This window comes from Rhinolophus sinicus, chromosome 6 (assembly GCF_057876585.1).
Source record: "Rhinolophus sinicus isolate RSI-liver-muscle chromosome 6, RSI-T2T, whole genome shotgun sequence".
Classification (NCBI taxonomy): Eukaryota; Metazoa; Chordata; class Mammalia; order Chiroptera; family Rhinolophidae; genus Rhinolophus; species Rhinolophus sinicus.
The window spans coordinates 47,912,749-47,938,593 of record NC_142506.1 but is presented as its reverse complement, the minus strand read 5'-3'; the positions used below and the strand labels follow the sequence as shown (position 1 = coordinate 47,938,593).

At 37.8% G+C, this 25,845-nt stretch overlaps 1 protein-coding gene across 2 annotated transcripts in view; it reads left to right on the top strand.

Moving 5' to 3' along the window:
• Positions 1-200: 200 nt before the first annotated feature.
• Positions 201-25,845, top strand: part of HEATR1 (HEAT repeat containing 1) — a 45,386-nt gene continuing 19,741 nt past the window's right edge. The window contains exons 1-22 of one of the 2 annotated variants that reach the window (XR_012490812.2): positions 201-348; positions 654-826; positions 1,376-1,592; positions 3,453-3,594; positions 5,072-5,173; positions 5,605-5,745; positions 6,791-7,002; positions 7,154-7,287; positions 9,081-9,183; positions 10,029-10,139; positions 10,562-10,679; positions 11,747-11,854; positions 14,137-14,232; positions 14,663-14,751; positions 15,602-15,813; positions 16,141-16,262; positions 16,827-17,018; positions 18,393-18,576; positions 18,715-18,851; positions 19,612-19,804; positions 24,256-24,425; positions 24,820-24,978. Coding sequence is in view for 1 of the 2 variants with exons in the window: in XM_019746958.3 (XP_019602517.3) it covers positions 685-826; positions 1,376-1,592; positions 3,453-3,594; positions 5,072-5,173; positions 5,605-5,745; positions 6,791-7,002; positions 7,154-7,287; positions 9,081-9,183; positions 10,029-10,139; positions 10,562-10,679; positions 11,747-11,854; positions 14,137-14,232; positions 14,663-14,751; positions 15,602-15,813; positions 16,141-16,262; positions 16,827-17,018; positions 18,393-18,576; positions 18,715-18,851; positions 19,612-19,804; positions 24,256-24,425; positions 24,820-24,978 (3,084 nt within the window). In the remaining variant the exon portion in view is untranslated. The remainder of the gene's footprint in view (positions 349-653; positions 827-1,375; positions 1,593-3,452; positions 3,595-5,071; positions 5,174-5,604; positions 5,746-6,790; positions 7,003-7,153; positions 7,288-9,080; positions 9,184-10,028; positions 10,140-10,561; positions 10,680-11,746; positions 11,855-14,136; positions 14,233-14,662; positions 14,752-15,601; positions 15,814-16,140; positions 16,263-16,826; positions 17,019-18,392; positions 18,577-18,714; positions 18,852-19,611; positions 19,805-24,255; positions 24,426-24,819; positions 24,979-25,845) is intronic. The other variant, XM_019746958.3, reaches the window with a different exon arrangement.

Here is a 25,845-nt window from a genome sequence, read left to right as displayed (position 1 = left end):
ATCTAGGTTGAAGGATTGACTGACTCCGGCTACAAATCCTGAGAGCTCACAAAGGCGTACGCAGAGGCCGGAATCTTTGGACGCCGTCAGGGGCAGAAAGCCGGCCCCATCGGAGAGCCGGACCCAAAGCCGGAAGTTCGACCGGCTAAGGCGGGGCCTGTCAGCAAGGAGGCGGAGTCACAGTATCGCACTGTCGCCAAGCTTGTACCTCTTCTCTTGCCGTAGTGTCTGGAACCGGAAGTTATCCCAGGCGTGCTCTTAGTTTTCGAGCGAGAACTGGTCTGGGTGTCCATGTGGGAGCTGCTGTTAAGATTTTGCGTTCCAAGCCCTGCCGAAGTCGAGTTCCCGGTGAGTAGGAGCTCTGGGTCTGGCGGTGTACCACGGAAGGGTAAGGTGTTCCTGCGTTTACGAGTATGCGGAGCCAGACTAAGGGAGTCTTAACGCGGCCCCCCGTGTCTGCAATTCGTTGTTGACACTGTTGCTTCAGGGTTTGCACCTGCCGAGTCCGCGCGTTCCAGGCAGCCTGTTCTGTGTACCCCACAGCGCTGGGTGCGGGGGAGAGCTGCTTGTACGTGAGGTATTTGCTGCTTGCATTTAAGCGGGAGACGACTTACAGTTTGGCAGGGACTTCTCACGGTGGTCATGTTTCTTAGCCCGTGTTTCAGAAATCCTCTAGCGTGAGAGATGACGTCCTTAGCCCAGCAACTGCAACGACTCGCCCTCCCTCAGAGTGATCCCAGCCTCTTATCTAGAGATGAAGTTGCCTCTTTATTGTTTGACCCCAAGGAAGCGGCCACTGTCGACAGGGACACCGCCTTTGCCATTGGTGAGCTACCCTTTAACGTAGAAAGGTCTTCAAAGCGTTTGTTTCTGGATATTGCAGTATTGTGTTGTTTTCTGACCTTCCCTCTTGCTTTGCAGCTTCTAACTTGTTGACTTAGGTGTTAACGGAAAGAGTGACAATCATACGCTAGATGCTTGAAGTGTGTATAGGTTATAGTATCTGAATTTCACAGATGATAAAACAAGGTGAAGGAAGTCGTCTAACGCATAGAGAGGGAGAGCAGCCATAAGAAGCTGGAGGCAGTGAGTAGGGTGGAGGAGTCTTCTCATCGGCTAGGAAGACTATTATAGTTACAGTAGGGGATATTTTTTAAAGGGGGTAGGGGAGGCCCCTGCCAGGAAGAACTTTTTGTTCTCTTAGTTGGTGTAATATGACTTTTTAGCTGAAAACTAGAAATCCATGTTTGGGACTGTCTTACAGAGCATACATGCTAAAAGAAATCAACGATTTTTAGGGGTAAGTGAAACTGGAAAAGAGGGGTGAGATGAGTGTGTTTGCAAAGAATTGTTAAATAAACTGGCCTTTTCCTAGGATGCACTGGCCTGGAGGAGCTACTTGGAATCGACCCTTCCTTTGAGCAGTTTGAAGCACCCTTGTTCAGCCAGCTGGCAAAAACCTTGGAGCGCAGCGTTCAGACCAAAGCAGTGAACAAACAGCTGGATGAAAACATTTCGTTATTCCTTATTCACTTGTCCCCTTACTTCCTGCTGAAGCCAGCGCAGAAGTGTCTGGAGTGGTTGATTCGCAGGTAACAAAGGGAATTACAGAAATAATTGTGGCCTAACAACTTTGATCTTTTAAAAAATTAAGTAATGGTAGCATTTAGAATTTAAAGTAGGAAAATTAGGAAATTAAGAAATTGACATGATATCTGGAGATGAGGAAAGGTGAGCACGATGAGTGTGAGATGACCTTGCCCTTCTATTGAACTTATTTTGTTGATAGTGAAAAGTAGAACTACTGAGGGTCTTGAGGTCGAACCTCATGAGTTCTACACTTTGCCATTACAAATTACAAATTGTTACTGCGTATTTGGGGCAAAGGGGATTACTAAACTTTTTGCTGAAATAACAAAATCAGTGGTTTGGGAAGAGGGTACTACTGTGCTCTAATTAAAACACTGTAACTTTAGAAAAACAATAATCGCTGATGTGTGTTGGACATTTATACACCAAGCCCTGTGGTGAGCACTCTGCGCATTATCTCAGTACTCACAGCATTCCTATGGGGAGTTACTGTATTAACCCCGTTTCGTGTTGGAGAAAGCTGGGGCGAGGGGGTTAAGTTGCCTACATCGCACAATTAGTACGCTGAGATACAAGTTTGTGCAAGGTCTGATCTTGCATCCACTTTTGGAATTGTCTCAGTAAGTTTGCTCAGTTTATTTTCTTACTAACGTCACACAGCTTATACATTTTTGTTTATTCTCCATGTATATGTTTTAAGAGTAGAGAGATTTTTGTTTCATTAATTAAAGACGTGGTAAAGTGATTTCCCTTCAGGAAGCAAGTGAGTCATTGAGAAAACAGAATTTTAACTGGGGTCTTCTGATTATCAGCACATTAGAGCCATCAGACAAAAAATAATCAGGTCTGTAATAGTTTCTTCTGTCTTCTAGCATTTAATTTTCCTGAAATAGATCAATTCATGTAAGGAGCACTTTTTACATTTACATGCAATTGATTCATGTAACATTAAGTTCTATACAAGGATGAGTAGGCTGCCCTTGGTTACTGTTTTGAAATAAATGCTACAATAAAGGTGCCAAGTTTGGGGCACTAACTGCTTGCCACGTGGAGTAGGTGAGGAAAGCTTGGTGGAGAAAGTAAGGTCTAGACTAGTACTAAAGCCACATGTAAAACTAATAAAAGACAGAGTGGTGTGATACTCTAAGATACAGAAAGATGCTCTAAGAAAAATGGGGGAGGTTAGACAGACATGAGGGGGATCACTTGCCTGGGAATATTAGGAAAAGCATCTTGAAAAAGGCATTTGAGCTCGGTCTTGAAGACTAGAAAGGAGTTAATGTCTCGGAGAGAATTAATAAATCTGTCTTTTGTTACTAGTGGTGGCACCCATGCAGAGTTTTGTGGAGTTCATGGACAAATTATATAGGGTTGTAACTTGATCTTTTTTATTAAAAGAAAGTAATGTGGTTTTCTTTTTAATTAGCCTTTTAGTTTTAAAATTGTGATAATTAGAGAAGCTGAGGAAGCTGTGAAAGGTGAGCTTTGAGGCATGGAGAGAAGCTGAGCATCGCTACCTGGTTGACCAGTTGCTTCTCTGTGGTTTGACTGAAATGATCCCACAGTTGTGTTAATGTAATGATAGGTTAAAAACAGTTGAGAGTGAATGGAATATAAATTTTGGTATGGAATATTAAAAAATATTACTGCGTAAGAATTGGCAGAACCTGTTGAGTACTTTAATGCAAAATAGAGGGCTTATGTTTCTGTGCTCTGTATCTTGCTTATATTAATAGTTATGTGGTTGGTTTTACTGTTATTCATTCTAAGTAGTTTTGGCTCATTGATAATTTGATTGGACGTATAGGGAAACATGTGCCTGTAAGTTCTGTGTCAGTTTGAATTATTTGCTTTTTCCCCAGGTTCCACATCCACCTTTATAATCAAGATAGCCTCATTGCTTGTGTTCTACCATACCACGAGACAAGAATATTTGTGCGGGTCATACAGCTTCTAAAAATTAATAATTCAAAGCACAAATGGTTCTGGTTGTTGCCTGTTAAGGTATGATTGTTGAATGACACGTATCTGTAATTATTACAAATCCTGATTAAGAGAGATAATTTGGAAAAAATAAAGAGGTTAGTGCTGAGGGTAGTCCAAGTATTGCCTCCATCACTTTTATTTCCTAACTTCCAATTGGAACTATTATAATAACAGTTGACTTTTATTTAGTGCTTGATATCAGGCTAGGTGATTTACATATACTATCTTGGGTTCTTACAAAACTCCATTTTTTACAGATGAGGACAGGCTCAGAGAATTTAGTTCCTCTCCAGAGTTCACATAACTAACTATAAAGTGGCAGAGTGGGGATTTGAATCCAAATCTGATTTTAAAGCTTATGTCTTTCCACTGTTCTGTATTGTCTGGCATTTTAAATTTTGGAACTGAGGAACTTAAGAAAAGTTGGAGATGAAGAAAAGCAGGAAATACGTAGAAAAATTATAAGGGTAAGGATAACTTGAAGGACTTGAGGAAATTCTTAAAGTTATAAAGATGGTAGGGATTAATTTATAGATAAATAAAAAGATCTGGGTCTGGCTAAGGTCAGGTAGCATGATTTTGTAGTAAAACAACTGCCTTGTCACTTTGTTTGCAACGTGCAATAGAGGAATATGAGTGTATATTGTTGGTAGGAACTTGACTGACTGTTGGGCATGGCGATTCAGGCTACAGGAGGAGGGCAGATGGGGATAAAAGTGGGCTAACGGACGGTGGGACTAGGGAGAGTTGACTGTGGGTTCACTGGTCAACGATCAGAGTTATTAAAAATAATGGGAATCTTTAATTAGAAGGAGGATTTAAGAGTTTGGGTATAAAGCACTTGAACTACAGAATGTTCACTAGGATGCCAGCCTATGATAAAGCTTCTTCTCAAACTACTCAGCATTCACACTGCTAATACCAAGATCCTTATTTCCTCTGGTCTACACAGGACTCTGCTGTTCCTAGTCACCCTTGTTTCAGGTATCCAAATCCCACTCCCTTTAAAGTGCAAATTCTCTTTTAATTTTTTCAATGTTTATGAGCACCTAGTACATGCCATGCACAATGCTAGGTGGTGGTAAGTTGGCCAGGTTCCTAGTCTATTTCTGTTACTAGTTCATAGTCTATTTCTCTTATTAGTGTTATCGTAAAGCAGTGACAAAACCAACACATTTGCTCAAAAACCAAAAATAACCAGTAGAATTGCTAAGAATCTGGAGAATCCAGATTTAGATAAATACATATCAAGATGCAACATAAGTAAGCATTTTTCACTGAGCACCTCTACTACCCTCATTGCTGACCTCCTTTGAATTTCTAAAGTCTGCACAATTTTAGGTGTGAATCTCATCTCTGCCGCCAGTTAACGAGAGACTATATTTTGTATTAACAAATTACAGCAGTGTAGCACTGCTACTGTGATAGGCACTTTAAACACGATAGTAGTCGATAACTGTCCTTAGTAATCATTGGTTCTTTCTGTCTGTAACAGCAATCTGGAGTGCCCTTAGCTAAAGGAACCTTGATTACCCACTGCTACAAAGACCTTGGGTTCATGGATTTCATTTGTAGTCTGGTAACAAAGTCTGTGAAGGTGAGTAGTAGATTGTTTCATGAACGTATAAGTCTGTTAAAAGGTTGCTTGCTCTGAATGAAGAAAACGTACTGAGGCTGTCCGTGATTACAGTGGTGCTTTAAAGAAGTCCTTCTTGTTAAACGAGCATAAGCAGTGAGATTAGTCTTTCATCACCAATGGTATTTTTCTACAAAAATGAACTATTCCTTCTCAGATTCTGTTTATAGTGACTGTATAATCAGGTTAAAGAGACAGTCTAAAAATGTCAGGAAGATGGTTCATTCTTGTCATATATAATCAAACCATTGAATTTGTGCATTTGTTTAATGTTGTATATGGTAAAAATTAAAATGTCATCCTGAAGTTCTTGAGGGCTATAAATATTTTTATACTTTTATCTAATTGGACTTTCACTCTTAAATGTGTTTTGTTTGTGTTGTTTGTCCCAGGTTTTTGCTGACTATCCTGGGAGTTCGGCTCAGTTGAGGGTGCTCTTAACTTTTTATGCTTCTACCATCGTGTCTGCTCTGGTGGCTGCTGAGGACATATCCGACAACGTAGTCGCCAAGCTCTTTCCGTATATCCAAAAGGTTAGCCTTGCTCACGTGTAGATGATTTTGTACATGAAGGAATGTTCTTGCTTTAAAAAATTTAACTTAGACATAAATGTTCTGAAATTGATAATTTACTTCAGATAGTTGATGAGATTTAATTTTTAGATTAAAAAAATTATAACTTCTTTTGCTGTAAAAATTTACCCGAGTAGGATCTGAATTAGGGCTCCTTAAAGACTAAAATGTTGGCTATTTGGCCCTGCCGCTATCTCCTAGATGGATGGATAGATGGATGGATGGATGGATGGATGGATAGATAGATAGATAGATAGATAGAGACTTAAAGCAGCAGAAATTTATTCTCTCCTAGTTCTGGAGGTTAGAAGTCTGAAATCAAGGTGTTGGCAGGGCTAGTTCCTTCTGGTGCTGTTGAGGGAGAGTTCCAGTCCTCCCTCCTGGCTTGTGGTGGTTGCTGGCAGTCCTTGGTGCTCCCTGCCTTGTGGGAGCACAACTTGTTTCTGCCCATCTTCACATGGTCATCTGCGCTCCTAGGCTGTTTTCTTAGCAGTCGTGTTACCTCACTGGAAAGAGAATGGATTAGAAAATCTCTTTAAGGCATAGGCTCTCGTCATTTTCGCATTGGCCTCTGCTTCTCAGTGTTTCTTCTTCCATTTGCCTTGGTGCCTGCTACCTTCCCATGGAGGTACTGCTTGCACTTCCCACTGGTGTCCCAGGATCACTGTCTTTAATCAGATACTGGTTTGTTTCTGACTGAAGTCTCCCTTGCGGGGGGTGGGTCGGGGTGGACTTTGCATATAAAGGAAGAGCTTGTTGGCTCCTGTTAGGATGTGTGGTGGACATTTGAGTGGCGAGAGCCTCTGAGATCCCTCCTCTCGTCCAAGAGACTTGTCTCATCTCTGTGTCAACCAACATCTTGATTTTTCACTTTTGAGGAGTCTGCACTAGGTAGTAGTAATCTCTTAATTTGTGACATTTCTAATTTGTCAAGGTAAAGTAACATTTTAAGTAGAATAAAATAATATAGTTTATTATTTTTTCTTCTATTTTAAAAAAAATTTAGGGATTGAAATCATCTTTACCAGATTACAGAGCTGCAACATACATGATAATATGTCAGATTTCTGTGAAAGTGACAATGGAAGATACCTTCGTTAATTCGTTGGCTTCACAGATCACCAAAACATTGAACAAAACTCCTTCTTTAGTCAAGGATGGACTAGGTTGCTTGATAGTGCTCCTGCAGAGACAGAAGCTGGAGAGTCTTGGGAAAAAGTACGTACAGTTGAATTGAGAAATTGTGATAATTAGAGGTGATTAACTTATTTTGAGTAATATTTTAAAGAGAAACTTTATACTATTTTTTAAATTGCCATTTATTGTCTAACTTTTCAAGTCAACACTTTATGTACTTGTTTCTTCAAAGGCCATTTCCTCACTTGTGTAATGTTCCTGATCTTATTACCATCCTTCATGGAATTTCTGAAACCTATGACGTCAGTCCTCTTCTGCGTTACATGCTTCCCCATCTGGTCGTCTCCATCATTAATCATGTTGCAGGTATGTGGTTTTACATTCTGTGTCCAGACACTTGCTTTCTAATATTTGATTTTCTGAAAGTAGGAACCACACCCTTGTTAGTATCTTTTAGATATTTAAAGTTTCTGCTAACCAGTTGTTTTTGTGGAATTTGTCTGTTTTTCTTACAAGAAACATTTGGGGTGGGGAGCAAGTAGGTTAAAGAAAGAACCTTGTTAATTGAGAGATATGCCCAGAATTCTATTTTTTTGAGGTGTAAACAGTCTCTACATGAAAAGACTGGAATATTTTAAAACAGAATATGTTAGCGAGTAAAACTTTCCCTTCTCATTTAGATATTTAATGAACTTTACTAATTTTATTCAGAAATATCTAATTGCCATCAAATGAGTTTTTCTCCCTTGAGTCACTGAAAATTTGAGACAAAGAAGATCTCATACATAAAAATCCAAATTTTTTTTTTAAAACCCCAAATTAATTAGAAAGTGATTATTTGCATTACATGTGTTTTAACCCTCAATAAATACAGAAAGACTAGGAAAAAATACTTGGTCCTATTGCTACTTGGAGTAAGAAAGACATCTCTAAACTTATGTCAGTCTGTTGGAAACTAAGGTTTGCTCAACCAAATCTTGGTTGAAACGTGTTTCAGAAGCATGACATGCATAAATGAAAGTGTGTTTTTTCTGTTCTGAGTGGTGAGTACTGTTATCCAATCTTTGAAGACAATGCTAACATCTGAGTCATACGTTTATGGTGACTCTGAAAGAGATGATGACAGCTCTTGGTTCAGTAAGGAGATATTGAGATGAAAGTTTAGCCTGTTTTAAGAGATACAGTTGTCCCCCCTTTGGCTTCCACAGTCCCAGTTACCCATGGTCAACTGCGGTCAGAAAATATATGGAAAATTCCAGAAATAATTCATAAGTTTTCAATTGTGCGTGGTTCTGAGTAGCGTGATGAAATCTCGCTCTGTCCCTCCTGGGACGTGGATCATTCCTTTGTCCAGCGTCTCCACAATGTGTAACCTGTTAGTTACTAAGTAGCGTCTCGGTGATCAGATCGACTGTCACACGACCACAGTACCTGTGTTCAGGTCACGCTTATTTCAGGTAATAGTGGTCCCAAAGCATCAGAGGACTGATGCTGGCAATTTGGATATGCCAGAGAGAAGCCGTAAAGGGCTTCCTGTAAGTGAAAGGTGAAAGTTCTTGAATTAATAGCGCATTTTATCATTTCATGTCACAAGAAGAGGGGTGAATGCAGGACAATAAGATATTTTGAGAGAGAGACCACATTCACATAACTTTTATTATCGTATATTGTTTTAATTGTTTTATTATTAGATATTGTTAATTTATTAATTAAACTTTGTAGTAGATATCTATGTAAAGGACAGAAACATAGTCTATATAGGGTTTAGTACCATCTGTGGTCAGGCATCCACTGCGGGTCTTAGAACATACTCCCCAGGGATTAGTGGGGGGTCGCTGTAGTTGAATGAGATCTAGGTTCTCGTCCCAACTTCAGCCACTCATAATGCGACATACTATTTCGTGGAGTTCTGTTTCATTGAAGAAATAGGCATGATCGTGCTTGTTTTGAGAAATACAGATAATTTCAGGTAAAGGATAGATGAGGGTAATGTATGCAAAAATTCTTTGAAAAATATAACCAACTGAGTAAGTGAAATACACTTTTAAAAATAGGTGAAAAGCTAGGTATCGATGTATATTCCTGTAGAAAAATTTTCTGCTGTAAGTAAATTTGTAGTGTAAACATGCAAAAACCATTTTAATCTGTTGTGTACTAAGGAGAAGAAACTGAAGGGCTGGATGGCCAAATCTACAGAAAACATTTAGAAGCTATACTTACAAATATATCACTGAAGAACAACTTGGACCATCTGTTGGCTAGGTAAGCTGTTATTTTGACATGCTTTTGATTTGTATTTTTGTGGTGTCATATACTTTTCCCGGTTGATCAATTTTGTAGTATCCCTTTATAATGTATTTCTTGCTTTGTCCATATCACTTCATTAATTATGAATATTTAGTCCAATAATTGTGGCAGTAGGAAAAAAAAGTAATTTCTCTTGGTTGTCTTTAGTGCTTATAGATGATCATGGAAAGTTAATAGTTAAGCTAAATTTAGGTTATAGTTGCATGTAACTAGTGGTTGTTTAGAGTTTCCTAATAATAAATGGACCAGAATCCCTAAAACAGTACATCACAGTTAGTATTCAATTAATATCAGTTAGAAGCTTCATTTTGAGGGTTGTCATGAAGTAAAGATTATGTCTTCCTTTTCTGTAAAAATAGTTTATTGCCCCATTTTGTTTTCTTAAAGGGCAACTTGATGCAGTGCCAGGAGTGTAGGCATTGCAGTCAGATGTGGGAGTAGGAAGTTCTGAAGGTGATTGCCTGAGTCTGGGTTTGCCATTGTGTGTTGGGCAGGTGCCTGTCTGCTGTTATGTCATTCATGCCCCTTGCTCACAGGGTGGCTTGTGAATGACATGGGAGTTGAGATCTTGGGCTCTGGAGTTAGGCTGAGGCTGAAAACCCTGCTCATCTTTCTATGGCACGGTAGGGTTCCCAGGCAGATTATAAGACTTCTTAGTCCTAGTTTTGTATCTGTAAAGTAAGTGTAGTTTCTACCTTGTAGAGATATGACAGAGATAATATTCCTAAAGCACCTAGAACACGATTAGTACTCAATAAACAGTAACTCTCATGTCTGCTGATAATGGTTTTGTTTTGCAGCCTTCTTTTTGAAGAGTATATTTCATACAGTTCACAGGAAGAAATCGATCCTAATAAAGTATCTTTGCTTAATGAACAGTTTCTTCCACTTATCAGACTTTTAGAAAGCAAGTAAGTTGTATGTGTGTGTTTGTGCCTCTTGTTTTATTTTTGTGTACCTCTTGTTTGATAAAGAGATGGTTTGCAAGTCACAACTTAATTTAGTAAATGGATTGTAAAGAGACCTTCTTTTCTTGTTCCCTTCAGGAAGGGACAGGTATAAGATTCAAATATATTTTAAATGGAAGAGGAAGTTGGGGGTGTGTGGGGACTGGAGAGTATTTTTTTATAGAGAGACTTTTTTCGTAGCTAACTGTCACCGCAACAAACTTGGTCAGTTTCATTTGGTTTTCCATATTCCATTTGTTCAAATTTTAAGTCTCAATCCCAGTGATCTTTAAAATTTTAATTATGTTTTCCTTATACACATGTAGGGGGTGTGTGGTTAATAACTTTATTAGGAATAATGAATTAACTCTTTAATTTCTTCTCAGATATCCCAGAACATTAGATGTTGTCTTAGAGGAACGCCTAAAAGAAATTACAGACCTGAAAAAACAAGAGCTTTTCCACCAATTTATCTCTCTTTCTACAAGTGGAGGAAAATATCAGGTAAGGTTTTCTTCAGAGGAATCATGACATTTAGGGGTATTTAGTGTGGTTATTTGAAGAATGCCAGCAGGAAATTTGCTACATCACTCCTCTTCATGGAGAGATGAAATTTTATGGCTTGCCTAGTTACCTGAAGTTAAGACGGTGAAGCAGGAAATTAAATAATTGGAGAAAAGTCCAGGGATTAAAATAACTGAATATGGTACTTATTTCAGGAAAAGTATTGTTGGGAAATTCTAGATCTGATGTTCATTAGCAGTCACCAAAAGGTGGCCTCGCTTAGTGTTGTTCCTTATCTTTCTCCTGTATCTACACTTCCCCGTGTAATACCACCAGCTACGTGTAGCTGTTTAAATCATTGACTAGAAAAAAGGAGGTGGGTTTTAATTTCATGATTATGTTGGAACTTCAGAAATTTCTGGTGATTCACCCTAAATTTTTATACTAGAAGTTAGACATTTAAGCACTTCTTATAATTAGCCTTGAAAATAAATACAGTGAAAAAAATATGATTGTTTTGGTTTTCCTCTTTCATGATTGGACTTTCATCTTCAGTGGTGTTTCATTTTCAGATCTTAGCATGATGCACAGATTTTCTTTAGTCTAATCACATAAGTGAAGTAAGTTGTCACTAATTTGGGTGTCACTATTACATCATTTAGATGAATCCCATTCCGTCTTCATTGATCCATTCTTCAAATTTATGTTTTCATCTAGGTGCTAATATAGTGATTATCTTAGGTGCTTTTCACTTTGGAATCAGATACACATAGAGAATATAAAATTACTTGACAGAATTACCTCACTAAGTTAAACCTACATAGTATACACAAAGTCACAGCATTAACAATACAGATTTTTCATCTGTTACAACTCATATCTGTTACAATATGTTACAACTCATATTCTCGGGACAGAAATTGCTTTACTTTTTGGTTTCTGAAAGTAGACAATTGTTACTGAGTATGTTGGGCAGTTTGGGGTGATTTTCTCTGGCTTTTATTCTTGATCATACACTGTTCAGGACTAGTGGTGAAATCATTTGGTAATTATGATGAATCCTTTAGTTTTTAGCAGATTCTGATACCTCCCTGATGCTCAGTCTGAATCATCCACTTGCCCCTGTGAGACTTCTGGCCATTAATCACCTGAAAAATATCATGAAAACATCAAAGGTTTGTGTCCATAGCTTTCATTTGTGATGTTTTTATCCTTATGATGAACAGTATAATTCTAGAATAAGAACTTGAAGTTTCTTAGAACTGATATTGTGTAATTATAGAAATAAGCTGAGTAAAGCAGATGAGAGTACATGGGACAAAACAAAGAGGTAGGACCGGATGTGCCGTAGCTACCGTTTTAACCTGTGTATGCCAGGGGACAGCATGTCTCCATGCTGTCCCATCTCCACACTGCAGATTGTTAAGTTGAACTTGAGTTCAGTGTTTTCCAAACTGGAATTTCTGTATCAATTTGCAGAGGTTCACAAATTATTTGAGAATTTTTTGGTTCTGAAATTTGATTTTGATTGTCTTAAGTTTACCATGAACATATTTGGGGACATCAGAATGATAACTTTGGAACACTGTTCCATGATTTCAGTACCTGCAGTTTGTGTTTGTGTTTAAAATTTTAGTGGCTCCAAATAGTGAGCACAGAGGCCAACTTAATTTGTAAATTACGCCTTTATACCAAAGTGATATTTTACGGAGACTTTGCAGTGATTCATATGGAGCAGTATTTTCCCAACTTCAGTCATTCAAGCAGCACCTTCACAATAGTATTAAGTAAATAATATCAGTGGTAAGCTAATACAGCAAATCATGGGTTTGAAGTGCTAATTGTATTACATACATTTTCAGTTACTATGATTAAAATAGAAATTTGATCTGTATAATATCTAAAATCATCTGATGTACTAACTTTTGCATATTTGGAAAGTTTCTGGAATAAAGTGATGGAGAGTTTACTTCCCCACAGCACCTGGTAAACTCTATAACTTGTATTGTGGGCCTTAGAACCAGATTCATATTACAAGTAGAATTTAATTTCAGCTAACCATAATTACCACATTAAATTTTTTAAATATTTGACTTGTAAAATTTTGTTTTACATTTTTAATGTTTTTGTTTTATTCTGTATTTTAAGGAGTTATACTTAATTTTAAAATTGATATATAAATCATAAAAGCAACATTAAGAGCTATAAGAATGTTTCTTTAAAAATGGTTGATCTGTATATACTCATTTGAAAAATACTGTTTTGTATGATTCATGTCTGATCTGGCATAAATCATATTTCTTTCACAAACTGCGATAGGTTTGTCTTATTGATTTGTGGGTAATTGCACTCATTGAAGGCTGGTCTTTGTTGTAATAGGGAGAGTCCTGGAATCTCCCATTATCCCTGCAGCTCTTCTCATCCTTCTTTTAATCTCTTCTCCCCCTCAGCCTCCACCCCCATCCACCTCTGGATTTGGTTAGTTTTCAGTGAAGGGCACTGTATACATTCAAGTTACAGGCTGAAGTTTTATAATTGTACTTAATGTCTTTCTTTGCATGCTCTGCTTGCATTTCCCTTCTCCATCAGTGGCAGGACAGGTTCTCTTCTAGACTACTTGTTAACTCCTGAGACAAATTTGGTGGCATTTGATACATGAAACTTTGACTTCAGTTTTGTGGATATTGGGGATTCTCGTTTATCTACAGAGTGATCTATATTTTATTTTATTTTTGTAGGATTATTTAGTTGTTTATTTTCTACCACCTACAGGTAGGGATATATTCAGGTTGATTGGCTGTCTTATTTTTTTGTTAATGTTAATGAGTCTATGCTTTATTTTCTTTTGTTACTGAAAACAATATAGGACCTCTTTTCTTTGATAGACTGGCTTCTCAGTGCATGTCCTTATCCTTGTAAAAATCGTGATGATGATAATAGCTAACTTTTACCAGTACTTACTATGTGTAAGACACTGTTCTAAGCACGGACGTGTAATATTTAATCCTGTAACAACCCTTGAGGTAGGTACTATTGTACTAGATGAGAATAATAAGATCTAGAAAGATTAACTTACTTTAGGTCACACAGCAAGTAAGTAGTAGAGCTAGGATTTAAACCTAGACATTCTGGTTCTTTAGTTTATCCGCAATCAATATCTGGACTCTCATTTTAATAAGATGGACTACTTAATGCAAAAATTATATTTGGATTGTACATAGTATATATTCAGTGGAAACTGGGAAAGATTTGTACAAAACAATTACTCATCGAAAATGGGCCTTTAGAGATTATCTACACGTTCAGTGCACGTGTGCTTAGAGTATTTGAATTTGCATTCAGGGCAGAGCCTGTTTCTTGACTGGTATTCTGGAGTGCTTTTCACAAAACCAAGCTTCTTTTCTAAGGTAAAGTCTTTTAGCAACAACTAAATTAATATCTTTTTTCTCTTGCTCAGGAGAGTATCGATGAGTCTTTCATAAAAGAAGCTGTTTTAACCCGATTAGGTGATGATAGTATAGACGTTGTTTTGTCAGCTATAAGTGCTTTTGAGGTGAGTAAATTTGTTGTTCGTCGAAATGCACATTTTTGGTAAATACTTTTTCCTGTCCTTCCCACATGAGTCTATGCTCTAGGCAGGAATGTATTTGGAAATTATTCTTCCATTGGAAATTTGTTCTCTTGAGAGCACAGACTGAAGCCTGGGTGGGGAAAGCTCATGTGAATAATTAGATTGCACAATTTTATACATAAGGAAGTTCTTCAAAAAGGGGAAGTACTGTGCGAACTTTACCTTGGGGTCCTGGGAAATGGCTCCTGAATGGCACATTTGAGAAATTGCTCTTACAACACTTTTAAATTATAGTAGGATTCCTGGGAGATAAAGTCTTTGTAATTCATTAATTTTTAAAGTTCATTTAACAAGGACTGTATGTATTTGAAGCAAGTAAAAATGTACTCCGGGTATTTTTTTCCCCTTCCAGATCTTCAAACAACACTTTAGTTCAGAAGTGACTGTTTCAAATCTTCTGAATCTCTTTCGAAGAGCAGAACTTTCGAAAAATAGGGGATGGTATGTATTCATTTCACCTCATACTATTTTGAATTGGTGAAATTCTTAAGCTCATTTTGATTTTCTTTTTTTTCCCCCATGCCAGTTTTTTTTTCTTTACATTTTTGCAATATATAATTTAGTTACATGACACTTTGGTCATGATAGTGAAATGGATATTAATGTGACCCTCTTGCATTATAAAAACAATTCATTTGGGTTTGTGTGGGTTCATTATACTATCATCTATGTTTGAAATTTTTCTTAATAAATTGGAAAAAGAAGTATGTATGATACGATACTGAAATCTGGAAAGTAGGATGGGAAAGAGCCTTCCTTTTCTATTTTATATAATTCTGTATGTTTTTTAAAGGATAATAAATGACTTTATAACTTAAAAATATATTAAACAAATAAAAAATAAGCTCAGAGGCACACGATACCTTCTGTAGTATTTGATGAACTCTAGTTACCTCATTTTTGGCACTGAAGCCTTTTGCATGGAAAAATGACTAAGCTCCTTAGAGGAAGAGAGCATGCCTTGCAGGTTTTTGTATCTATCATATTTAATTCTTAGCACATAGTATGTGTTCAGATATTTTTTTTGAACTTATGAGTGAATCTTTGATTTCTAGTGGAGTTAAGATATATAGTGTGATATATGTTTTATGTTATAGTTAATCTAATGATTTCTCAAAAAAAGATTTGGCCAAGTAGCAGATTAAAATTACTGTTGTCTTGGTGTCTCTGAGTAATGTGTTTGGAGGAGACCAGGATAATGTCAGTTGAGCTATGACAACGTAATGATGACTTAGTGCTGACTTCAAGTCTCTAATGTGTCTCTGGAACCAATTGTGTGTTTATATCTTAGGTACAAGGTACTAGAGATTGCAGCAGACATACTGATTAAAGAAGAGATACTGAGTGGAAATGAGGTATTGTTAAACCAGGTGGCGGTGCATCTGCTTCCGTTTATGGTCATCGACAATGATGACATGGAGTCCGCTGGGATGAAAATGGCTATTTATTTGTCAAAATCAGGAATTTGTTCTCTGCACCCTGTACTAAGAGGCTGGAAAGAAGGTAAATCAGTTGCTTTTTAGGAAACATAAATAGGTAACACTTTAAAAAGAAGATAAGTACATTTAAAAATGGGCTGTACTTGTTATTTGAAATCATGTTTATGTTATATACCTGCAAGATTGAAAGAATTTTTACTAAGATAAAAAGTATACAATGAAAAGGAAGCTGACCTACACACAAATTCAGAATTGGATGAAAGGAAAAAGAAAAAGCAAACCTTCATAGGAAAAGTGTAAAATTTTTGCTTACATTCCTTACTCTACATTGATTCTTTAGGTGAGTGTTGGTGACTTAAGGGGCCTGTATTTAAATTTCTTTTTTTTCCAGCTCTTGAAAATGTGATTAAAAATACAAAGTCAGGAAAGCTAATTGGTGTAGCAAATAAGAAAATGGTCGAGTTGTTGGCTGACAACATAAATTCAGGGGATCCTTCTTCAATGTTAAAGATGGTAGGTACACTGTCAGAGCCACCCTCTGGGTTTCCTTTTCATCTCACAAGATGCTCGGTGTTTGCTTTACTAGGTTCTTTTTTTTTTTATTAATAATTTTTGCATTATTGAGTACTTTGTTTTCCTTTAAACATATACAGTGTTGTTTAGTATATTCTGCAGATTGTTGAAATTAGTAACATAAATTTTTTCATTATGGTTTTATATAGGATATATAAGGATATAGGATATATTCTTAAAATATTAAAGTTACATGTTTTGTTAAAATAGCAATCTAAGGAAGGAGAAATTTTCTTTTGCTGTAGTTAATACACTGTTGTAAAGATACTAGGTGTATAATTTAAAAACATTTATTCAGTGGCAAGTGCAATTATGTTCATTGTAGTTTCTGAAATTACTTATTCTTATAATTGCTTAGATATCAGTGCTTGCTATCTTTTTAAGGCTTTATATGTGTCATCACTCTAAGTGTAAAACACATAATACCTACATAGGCCTGAGGAAGTGAAAATTGTTTTGTACAAACCAAGAGCTACCAGTAATGGAGTATGTTTGTTTGTCAAGGTGGAGGATTTAATCAGCGTTGGGGAAAAGGAGTCCTTTACCCCAAAGCAGAAAGTGACTTTTCACGTGATCATGGCCGTGCTCATCTCTTGCTGTTCATCTTTAAAAGAAACTCACTTTCCATTTGCGATAAGAGTCTTCGGTTTGCTGCAGGAGAAAATAAAGAAGCTTGGGAGTGTCATTACTGCAGTGGTAAGTCCCTGCAAAGTTGAACGTTGAGTGAAGTGACAGCCTGGCCTGTCTCATGGAAGCACAGCTGACAGTTGGAGGCCGAGGTGTTGAGTCTTCGGGTCTGGGTGAAAGTGACGCAGCCTCAGGGAACAGCAGAGCGTGAAGCAGGCACTCTCCTCCTTTCACAGAAAATCAATCAAATTAGAGAATGCAGTGCTTTGTATCTGTGTCATCTTTATTGGCTAATTAATTATCCAACCTGTACCTAACTGCCTTAGTGATGAAGAATTCACTAGGTGTGTCAGTGCTTGAACAAAATATTACTTCATTCTGTTGTCTACTAAAAACAGATCTTTTGTATTCTTTCAATACTACATTAGATTTGGATCTTAACCAGCCTACCGCTGGCTCTGAGTATTTCTAAGGACCATGTTTCAGTCGTTTGTGTTTTTACCTGGTACCACATCTTGAGGCAATACAATTATTTCTTTGAATATCTGCCATATTTAATAGTATTTTGTTTTTATTTGTCCTCCAAACTTCAGAGGGCTCCTCATTATAAGATAAGCTTTATAAGTTCTGGTCATGGCTGTTGATAGCTAAAGTTATATAAACTAAAAGAGTGAGTCTTCATATTTTAAAAAGTATCTCAGATAAGCCCTTCTTAACTTTTTTGTTGTCTTGTAAAGTGTGGTAACCTGAATTGTATTTGTTCTCACTGTTAAAAGTGTGGACAAATTGAGTGTTTTATATATACATAGGTACGGGTGGTTTTGTATCATTTTATATTTAATCCCCTTCCTCATACTCATGAGCATCATTTTGGCTGTAGCAGCACATTGAAGCAGGAATTCCCTCACTGAAAACATTACAAGTCTGGCTTTTATTATTTTTCTTTCAAGTCATTACTGTGCGCTCACCTGTGCAGTCTCGTTTGTCATTTTCCGGCACCTTTTCTCATGCTTTTGGCATTCGCAGTATTCTTTCTAAACACCTTAACGTTTTGCTACTTGTTTAGAATCATCTGCGAATTTGGAGATTTTTACCATATGCCATCTTCAGATTAGCAGTCAAGTATGAAATGAGAAAAGTCCCTTTTAGAATCTCATGGAAGTCCAGCTCCTTTCTGTTTAACAAAATTTACATGAATAACATTAGCTTTTAGAGATGGTATTTTAAGACAACAGGTAAAATGAAGCCATGGCTAACTTATTTGTATTTTTTCTTGTGAAAAGTGATGGTTAGACCTCTTTACATTTAGATTCACTCCTAAATGTACATAGAGACAAAGTTTTGCTTGTTACCCAATCATATACGTCCGTTGCAGTCCACCTGTATAACCCACGTTCAGAACTCCTTTAAATCTGTGCTGTTGCTGTCTCCTTGCCAATTCAGGAAATCCCCTCGGATTGGCATATTGAGCTGATGACTGACAGAGGGATGCCAGCGGCGCTGTGGGCACATTACATACAACAGGTCAACACTGCCCAGAGGATTGCTGTGGAGGACTCCGTGCTACTCGTATTTTCGCTGAAAAATTTTATTCACACACTAAAGGCTCCTAAATCTTTCCCTAAAGGTAGGACAAGGTATTACTTTGGAATGTGATACCTGGAAAGCTGAAGTATTGGCCGCATGAATGTTGTTTGTCGTGGGTGCAAAGGCCCAGCATGTGTTGACGTAAGTCGTGCCTGTCTCCCTCGTCACGTCCGTGTAGGTGACGTGTGGTGGGGTCCTGAGCACCTGGAGGAAGACAGCCGAGACTACCTGCGCTTGCTCATCGGGCTCTTTGAGACACTCCTCACGGGGGCTGATGCTGTTCACTTCAGAGCCCTCATGAAACTTTTCATAAAGGTACGAGGCTCATCTTTTTCGGGCGTACTCTTCCCTTGAAGGTATTGCAGGCTGTTTTAGTTCTGACAGTTTTGAATGAAAATGAAAGTAGACTGTCAACAGTGAAGAGTATGTGATAATAAACCCAGGCCGTGTAAAGCAGTGCCGTAATCGTGACCCCAGTCAGTAGGTTGGACAGAGGCTGACATTGCCACGTGCCTGTTTGTGTGTTAGGCCTGTTCTCGTGTTTACTAATCACAATAGCCCAGTTTGTTTGGTTGATGAACGCCACTGCCAATCAGAAACGGGTTTGCAGAGAGGTGACTGGGCGCATGCAGTCACTCAGTTACGGTATCTCGTCACAGCCCCGGGGGCCGCGGGTCCAGAGGTCAGTTCTTTCTCTTGTCTTCGGTGCCCTCTCAGCAGCATTTGACACAGTTGACGTTCCCCCCTCCATCTTTGAGGTACTTTCTTAGTGAGGCTGCCCCGATATCACTCTTGGCTTGTTTTCTGCTGAGTGTCCTCGTTTTTCTTCTTGTTAAACGTGTTCAAGTGCAGCGTGGTGGCGAGTCCTCTGACTGTCACTGAATAGCAGTCCTCTGAATTCATTTGTGTACTTCGCAACTGGCTAAAATAGCAAGTACAGAGTAATTGCAAGGGATTAGACAAAGCAAAGCATTGCAATAAAGTATTTGTTTTCTATAATTGTGCATGGTGAAGAGAGGATTTGGAACCAACTTATATTCACTGTTGCTTGTTTGTTGTTTCTTTTTAAATTTAGGAACATCTAGAAGATGTTTTCCAGTTATTCAAGTTCTTTTCTGTTTTATGGACCTATGGTTCTAGCCTTTCAAATCCACTGAAGTGCAGCGTGAGTACGTCGCTGCAGACTCAAGCTCTTTATGCAGGCCACGCACTGCTGTCCTCACAGAGGCCTCAGTGGAAGCACCACCTGGCATCCATGTCTTCTCCAGGTACTGCAAGGAGCTGTGTGTTCTGTCATGGCCCGCCGTTAGTGTTTTCTCTGGATGTAGTGCATGTGGGCTGTAGTTTGGAGGATTTCTTTCTTTATGTTTTTAAAAATAGAGCACCAGGCTTGCATGTACTCGCACGTGCGCTTTCTCTCTCTCTCTCTCTCTCTCTCTCTCTCTCTCTCTCTCTACATACGTGTATATATAAACTAAGTCTGATTCCTTCTAAGTATTGCTTTTAAGTTATAAATGTCAATTGCAAAATCTCACCAAAACAAATGATAGAAATGGCAGGTGATTGATTAATCATGGGTTCTTAATAGCCAACTATTCATTTTCTGGGCTTTAGCAGTTACAGGGTTTACAGGGAAGCCAGACCATCATAACACAATTCAGTCAGTATTCAACTAACTTCTCATAAAATGACTTCTCCACTCAGACAACCCTCCTGGATTTATCTTTTTTATCAGGTATAAGTCAAATTCAGGTTGGGCACTCACTAATGAAACCCAAAAATAAAATTTGTAGCTTTGAAAAAGTGAAATTACAAATTTTGTAAAAGACACAGAATTTCTTGAAGTTGATGAATATGATACTGACCAGTGAGTTGACTGACTTACGAAGCTGTTGACAGATGGAGGGCCTGGCAAAAGTAGACCCTGTAGTGATCGAAGATGGGAAAGTTGATAAAGATGATGAGTATGGTTTTAGTATCAGAGGACTAGAGTGGCCCTTTGGAAATTTGAAGATGTCCTTGATTATTTTTTAAATTCAAAATCGCTCTTTATAAATATTTTGTGAAAGCCAAGTGAATGATCATACACTTTTCCCAGAACAATTTCTCAATGTTTGTCTTTTATTAGCTCCTTGAAAGAGCACATAATTGCAATTGTAACCAAAATTTTGTTAAATATAATGTAAAGTAGATATATACATTCAAGTTTTACTTATAAAATCCCATGAATGTAATTATTTCTGCACTACTTACTATAGAATTGCAATAAGATGTTTTAGGTGGATTTACTTTTAAGAAGATTTTTTCAGTTTTGTTTTTTTGATGAGAACTTCCTGTACATTTTTTAACTCAGATTTTTCAATTAATATGTTATAAGCACTGTTATATATTAATAAATATAGAAATTTATCTTTAAAATGTTTAAGAGTATTCTATCTTAGGGAGATAGCATAGTTTATTTAAATGATTATTTCCTGTTAAACTTGTGAGTCTCCAAAAAACTGTAAATATTTTATTAATATGTAGAGGTTGCAACTGTTTTGATTATCTTATTAGTTATGAAATGTCTGCTATCCTTTGTCATCAAAGGCAGTGGCCCCAGCAGAGTATGTCTCCTTGTTTGTAAACAGGGCCAACGGCTTCACTTTTCCCCTGGTATTGAGCTGCCAGACAGGCTCCTGCCTGCTCCTGCTGCCGTGGTACCTGTCACCTCCCCGCTTCCTAAAGTCCTTTCGCATTTATGCTTTCTGGACATGTCACATTACTCCACTGAAAACAGGAGAGATGCACCTTGTTCTACTTGGAAGTTCAAGGACTGTACCCTAAAGTCCCAGAGGGCTTCAAGTAAGCCTCTGAGGCAACGCACCTGGCCTCAGTGCTCTCCACTCTGACCCCCAGTGAGCTTCTAGCCGCACCTTATTTGCGGGGGTCCAGGAAGTGTTGGCTGGTGTTTGAGTTAAACTCTTTGCAAAACATGCTACTCTGTTCAAAAGAAAAAGGTATTGCAATGTTGTAATAATGTAATATTATATGAATTAAGTTTTTGTCAGTGATTTGGAATTATAACCACCATTTATTGCTTTCTGTACAGATATGTATTCCATCTCAATCTTGTGTGTAACAAATCTTTGTTAACTGAATAGACATTTAACATCATTTGTAAGGTGGAGGCTGCCTTTGGTTTGTTACACTTTATATAGTAAATATTTTTTAAAACCTTTTATTTATTTGTGTTTTTCCAGGATCCATCAGCTCCAAGTCAAGTAGTTGTTATTAATCTAATTATGGAGGGCGCAGCTCACAGTGGCCCATGTGGGGGATCAAACCGGCAATCTTGTTGTTAAGAGCACCGCGCTCTAACCAACTGAGCTAACCAGCCTCCCCATTACATAGTAAATTTATTTGCTTGTTTAAAAGCAAAACACAAGTATTTTTCCAATTTTTATGTAAAATATGATATTTTAATAATAAGCTATTTTTATTTGATATCTAAATAAAATTAGGAGAATTAAGTCAAATAGATTTTTTTTTAACAATAGAATGTTCCAAAAAGTTGATTACTTACATCATGTAGCTTTGACTTACCTTGAGTTCCAGTACCTGTTTTGAACGTGGTAACCATAGTTCTTAGTACCTTTGAACAATGCAAGGTTTGAGGCACCAACCACCTTGCAGTCAAAAAATCCATGTATAACTTTTGACTCCCCAAAACCACTAAAAGCCAACGGTTGACCGGAAGCTTTGCCTTACCAATAACATAGCCAATTAATACATATTTTATATGTTATGTATATTACGTACTGTATTATAATAAATTAAGCTAGAGAAAAGAAAATGATATTAAAATCATAAGGAAGAGAAAATACATTTATGGTATTTATTGAAAAAAATCCATGTGTAAGTTGAACCACGCAATTCAAACCCTTGTTGTTCAAGGGTCAACTATACATTGAATTTATTTTGAATTTGGATTTTTTCTGGAACCTCTGCTCCATTCTACATGGAATCTTAGCAAATAGGTATCTTGGCTTGAAGCTGCCCTATGTGTAAATTCAACTTTCCAGCTGTTCATTTCTGACTTTATAAATTAATATTATGGAGAGTAAGAAGGACTTCCAGCTTTCATAGGACCTTCTCAGAAAAGTTTAAAAGCTTATCAAGTTCTCTCTTAGCATTCCAGAAGTGGAATATGTAGAACAGATCATTTCTAACAAAATAAAAACCACCAAACCTTGCTCCAGTACATAGCATGGAATAAAGCTTTAAATAACTAATTACCATAAAATAATTTAGATATGTCTTTATCCCAGAGACATCTTTTCAAAAACTCCTGATCCAGTTGATCTCACAAATGCATTCTATTCGATCTTTGCAGCAGGTTGTTTCAATGCAGTTGTACTGGGCAGGGCATGGGACGAAGGGAAGCTTCCAGGTTCTTTGTTTAAAACCAGCATAACATTGAAAATTGATGCTCACAGACAAAAACAATAGGCCGGGGTTTGAATAATAATGCAAAATCCTATTTGCAAATTGAGTCCAGCAGCCTGTTTTTAAAAAACAAGCATTTGCCCAAACAGAGTTCACTTCAGCAACACAAAATTAGTATAAAAAGGAACTGTTAACATAATTGTCTTTATCAGTGGTGAAGGAGAAAACTCGTATTACCATGTTCCGAAGATCTGGAACTACATTAGATAAAAATCAGCAATTCCTAATTTAGTGATAGCAAAATAGGAGTAACCTGATGAAAATTCTTCTCAAATCAAAAGCCAGCATTTTCACTGCACAGTTGGTGAAGCGAAAGCATTCCTGTTAAATCCGCTGTTATTGAAGTGTGAGTTGGCAGGAGTAGATGTTGCAGATACTGGTGGAATGTATAAGTGATAAAGCTGATACCCCAGATCTGTGGGGTTCTTAGGTGGATTATTAAATAGGACATCGGGCCAGCCATTTGGAAACATTTTAAAAGTTTGACTACAACCTCATTTCATAGACAAAAATTTCACATGAACTAAAGATTTCACATAAAAAACTTAGCTCTGATATTAGGAAGGAAGAAAAAAAACAATGTAGTCCATATGATCTCTCTAAATATAGAGATAGATACTTTTAAACTCACCTAGTAGGGAGGGCTTTCCTGAGCAACATACAAGACTATAAGAAAAATTTGACTAAAATTTCTGCATTGAAAAGTAAAGTCAAAACAAACATCAGTTCAGTATAAAATCTGCAAAGTGTGACGCACAAATGGATAATTTCCTCTGCAAACTTGTGCAAGGGTGTATGTACAGGGTGTTTGTTGGAGCAGTTTTAATACTAAAGAACCAGAAACAACCTAAACTTTCTCCACTAAGATACTAGTTTTAAAAATACGGAAAATGTGGTGGAGGCCTGAACAATTTAAAAAGAATGTTTTAACTTAGATTCATGTGGAAAACACTTCAGAATACATTGAGATAGGATAGCAGTTCATGCAGAACGGGGTATGTCTGTGTGTGTCTTGTCTGTGTGTATACTATGCTCTCATTTGTGTATTTTTAAAAGAACGTACTAGCACATGTCTTAACATTTTTCTAGAATAATAAATAGCGAATGGTCTTTGGAGAGGGAGTTTGAGTTGGGAGGAAAACTTTTCATTATGTACCCTTTGGTACTATTGAAATTTTGTACTGTTTCTGTTTTTAGATCGTTGCTTAAATTGTTTTCCCTTTGGTTTTAGTGGTGCCATCGCTACTCCTTAATCTGGGAAGCCCCATAAAAGAAGTACGAAGGGCGGCCATTCATTGTCTGCAGGCCCTCAACGGGGTGGCTTCCCAGTTTCACCTGGTAATTGATCACTTGGTTCCTAAAGCAGAGGAGATCACCTCAGATGCTACCTACGTCGTTCAGGTAATCCATCAGCACAGAAGATGGCATGTGCACACGCCTGTGTGTACACGTGACCAGTGTCCTCCTTTCTTGACTTTTGCAAGGATTTTGATGGACTTCAGTCATTGAATTTAGACATTGATGTGTCAGTATCTGCTCAACTTTCTGCCCCCATTTTTAAAAGATAGCGAGACCATGTTCCATTCCTGTCCTTCCCTTGGCTAGAAGGCCAGTGTCTAGCTTTTGAGAGTAAGCTAACTGAGGAGCATTGATGCCCTTTCCTATTAAGGTTTCAGGGGAAATGAAAAATTACAAGCAATGTCACGTCATTTGGGAAAGAATCCTCCATAATTAGTACATTTAACCTTTATAGTTCCTTAACCCTTTTTATGCAGTTTTCTTTTTGGTGTCCTAGGATTTGGCTACTTTATTTGAGGAACTACAGAGAGAAAAGAAGCTGAAATCTCATCAGAAGTTGTCTGAAACTTTGAAAAACCTACTTTATTGTGTCTATAATTCCCCTTCTTATGTTGCAAAAGGTCTGATGAAAGTGCTTCAGGAAGTCAGCAGTGAGGTGCGTGCCGCTGCGTGGGTTGTGCATTCCCTGTGATGTCACAGGCCTGTTGTAACTGCTGTGGGGGGTGGGGGGACATTTGCAGAGTTACATACGTGCACTCAGTGACGATTTTCTTATGAACTTGGGAGGGGGAGCATTGTGGTAGACAAAAAGAAAGGATACTATCCGTAAGTTTCTTTCCATTTTAAAATAGTGTGTTATCCCTGTGTAATCACTGATTGATTTTAAATTCATTTAAAATCACATGGCGAAAACACTGAATGTGCACTGCAGAGAAACTGCTGGTTTGCACCTATTCTTCATGTGAAAATGCTCCATATTGAGACATCAGTCTGAACATTCCAGAATCATTTGCTCACTTTTTAAATGTATGTGCTTGTCCACTTTTCTGGGGGGAAATCCTTACCTTTGATTATGTTGTCAAGGAAGCTGTGTCACAGAAGAGAGGTCATGAAACACTGGTTTGTGTGACAGTGTGTGCTGATAGCAGAGGGAAAGTGCCTCGGCCTGATCTTCCAGTGCCTGCCAGTCTCAGACTGGCTGCGCCTTGGAGAACTAAAATGTGTAAAATGGGGTGGAAACCATTTCCTGGTGGAAGCAAACAGATGGCATTTATCAGCTCTGTGTCATCCTGGTGTAGTTTACACTAGAAATTGACAGTCTTGTTCACTGAAGGACCAAGTAGTGAACATTTTAGACTTTGCAGGCCAGACATTTCTGTTACAGCTACGCAGCTGTGCCTTTGCATTGCGATGGCAGTGGAGACAGCGTGGGAACAGAGGGGCCTGGCCGTGTGTCAGTAAACATGATTTACAAAACACGGTCCTCTGGGTGTCGCCCTCAGCCACGATTTGCTGGTACCTG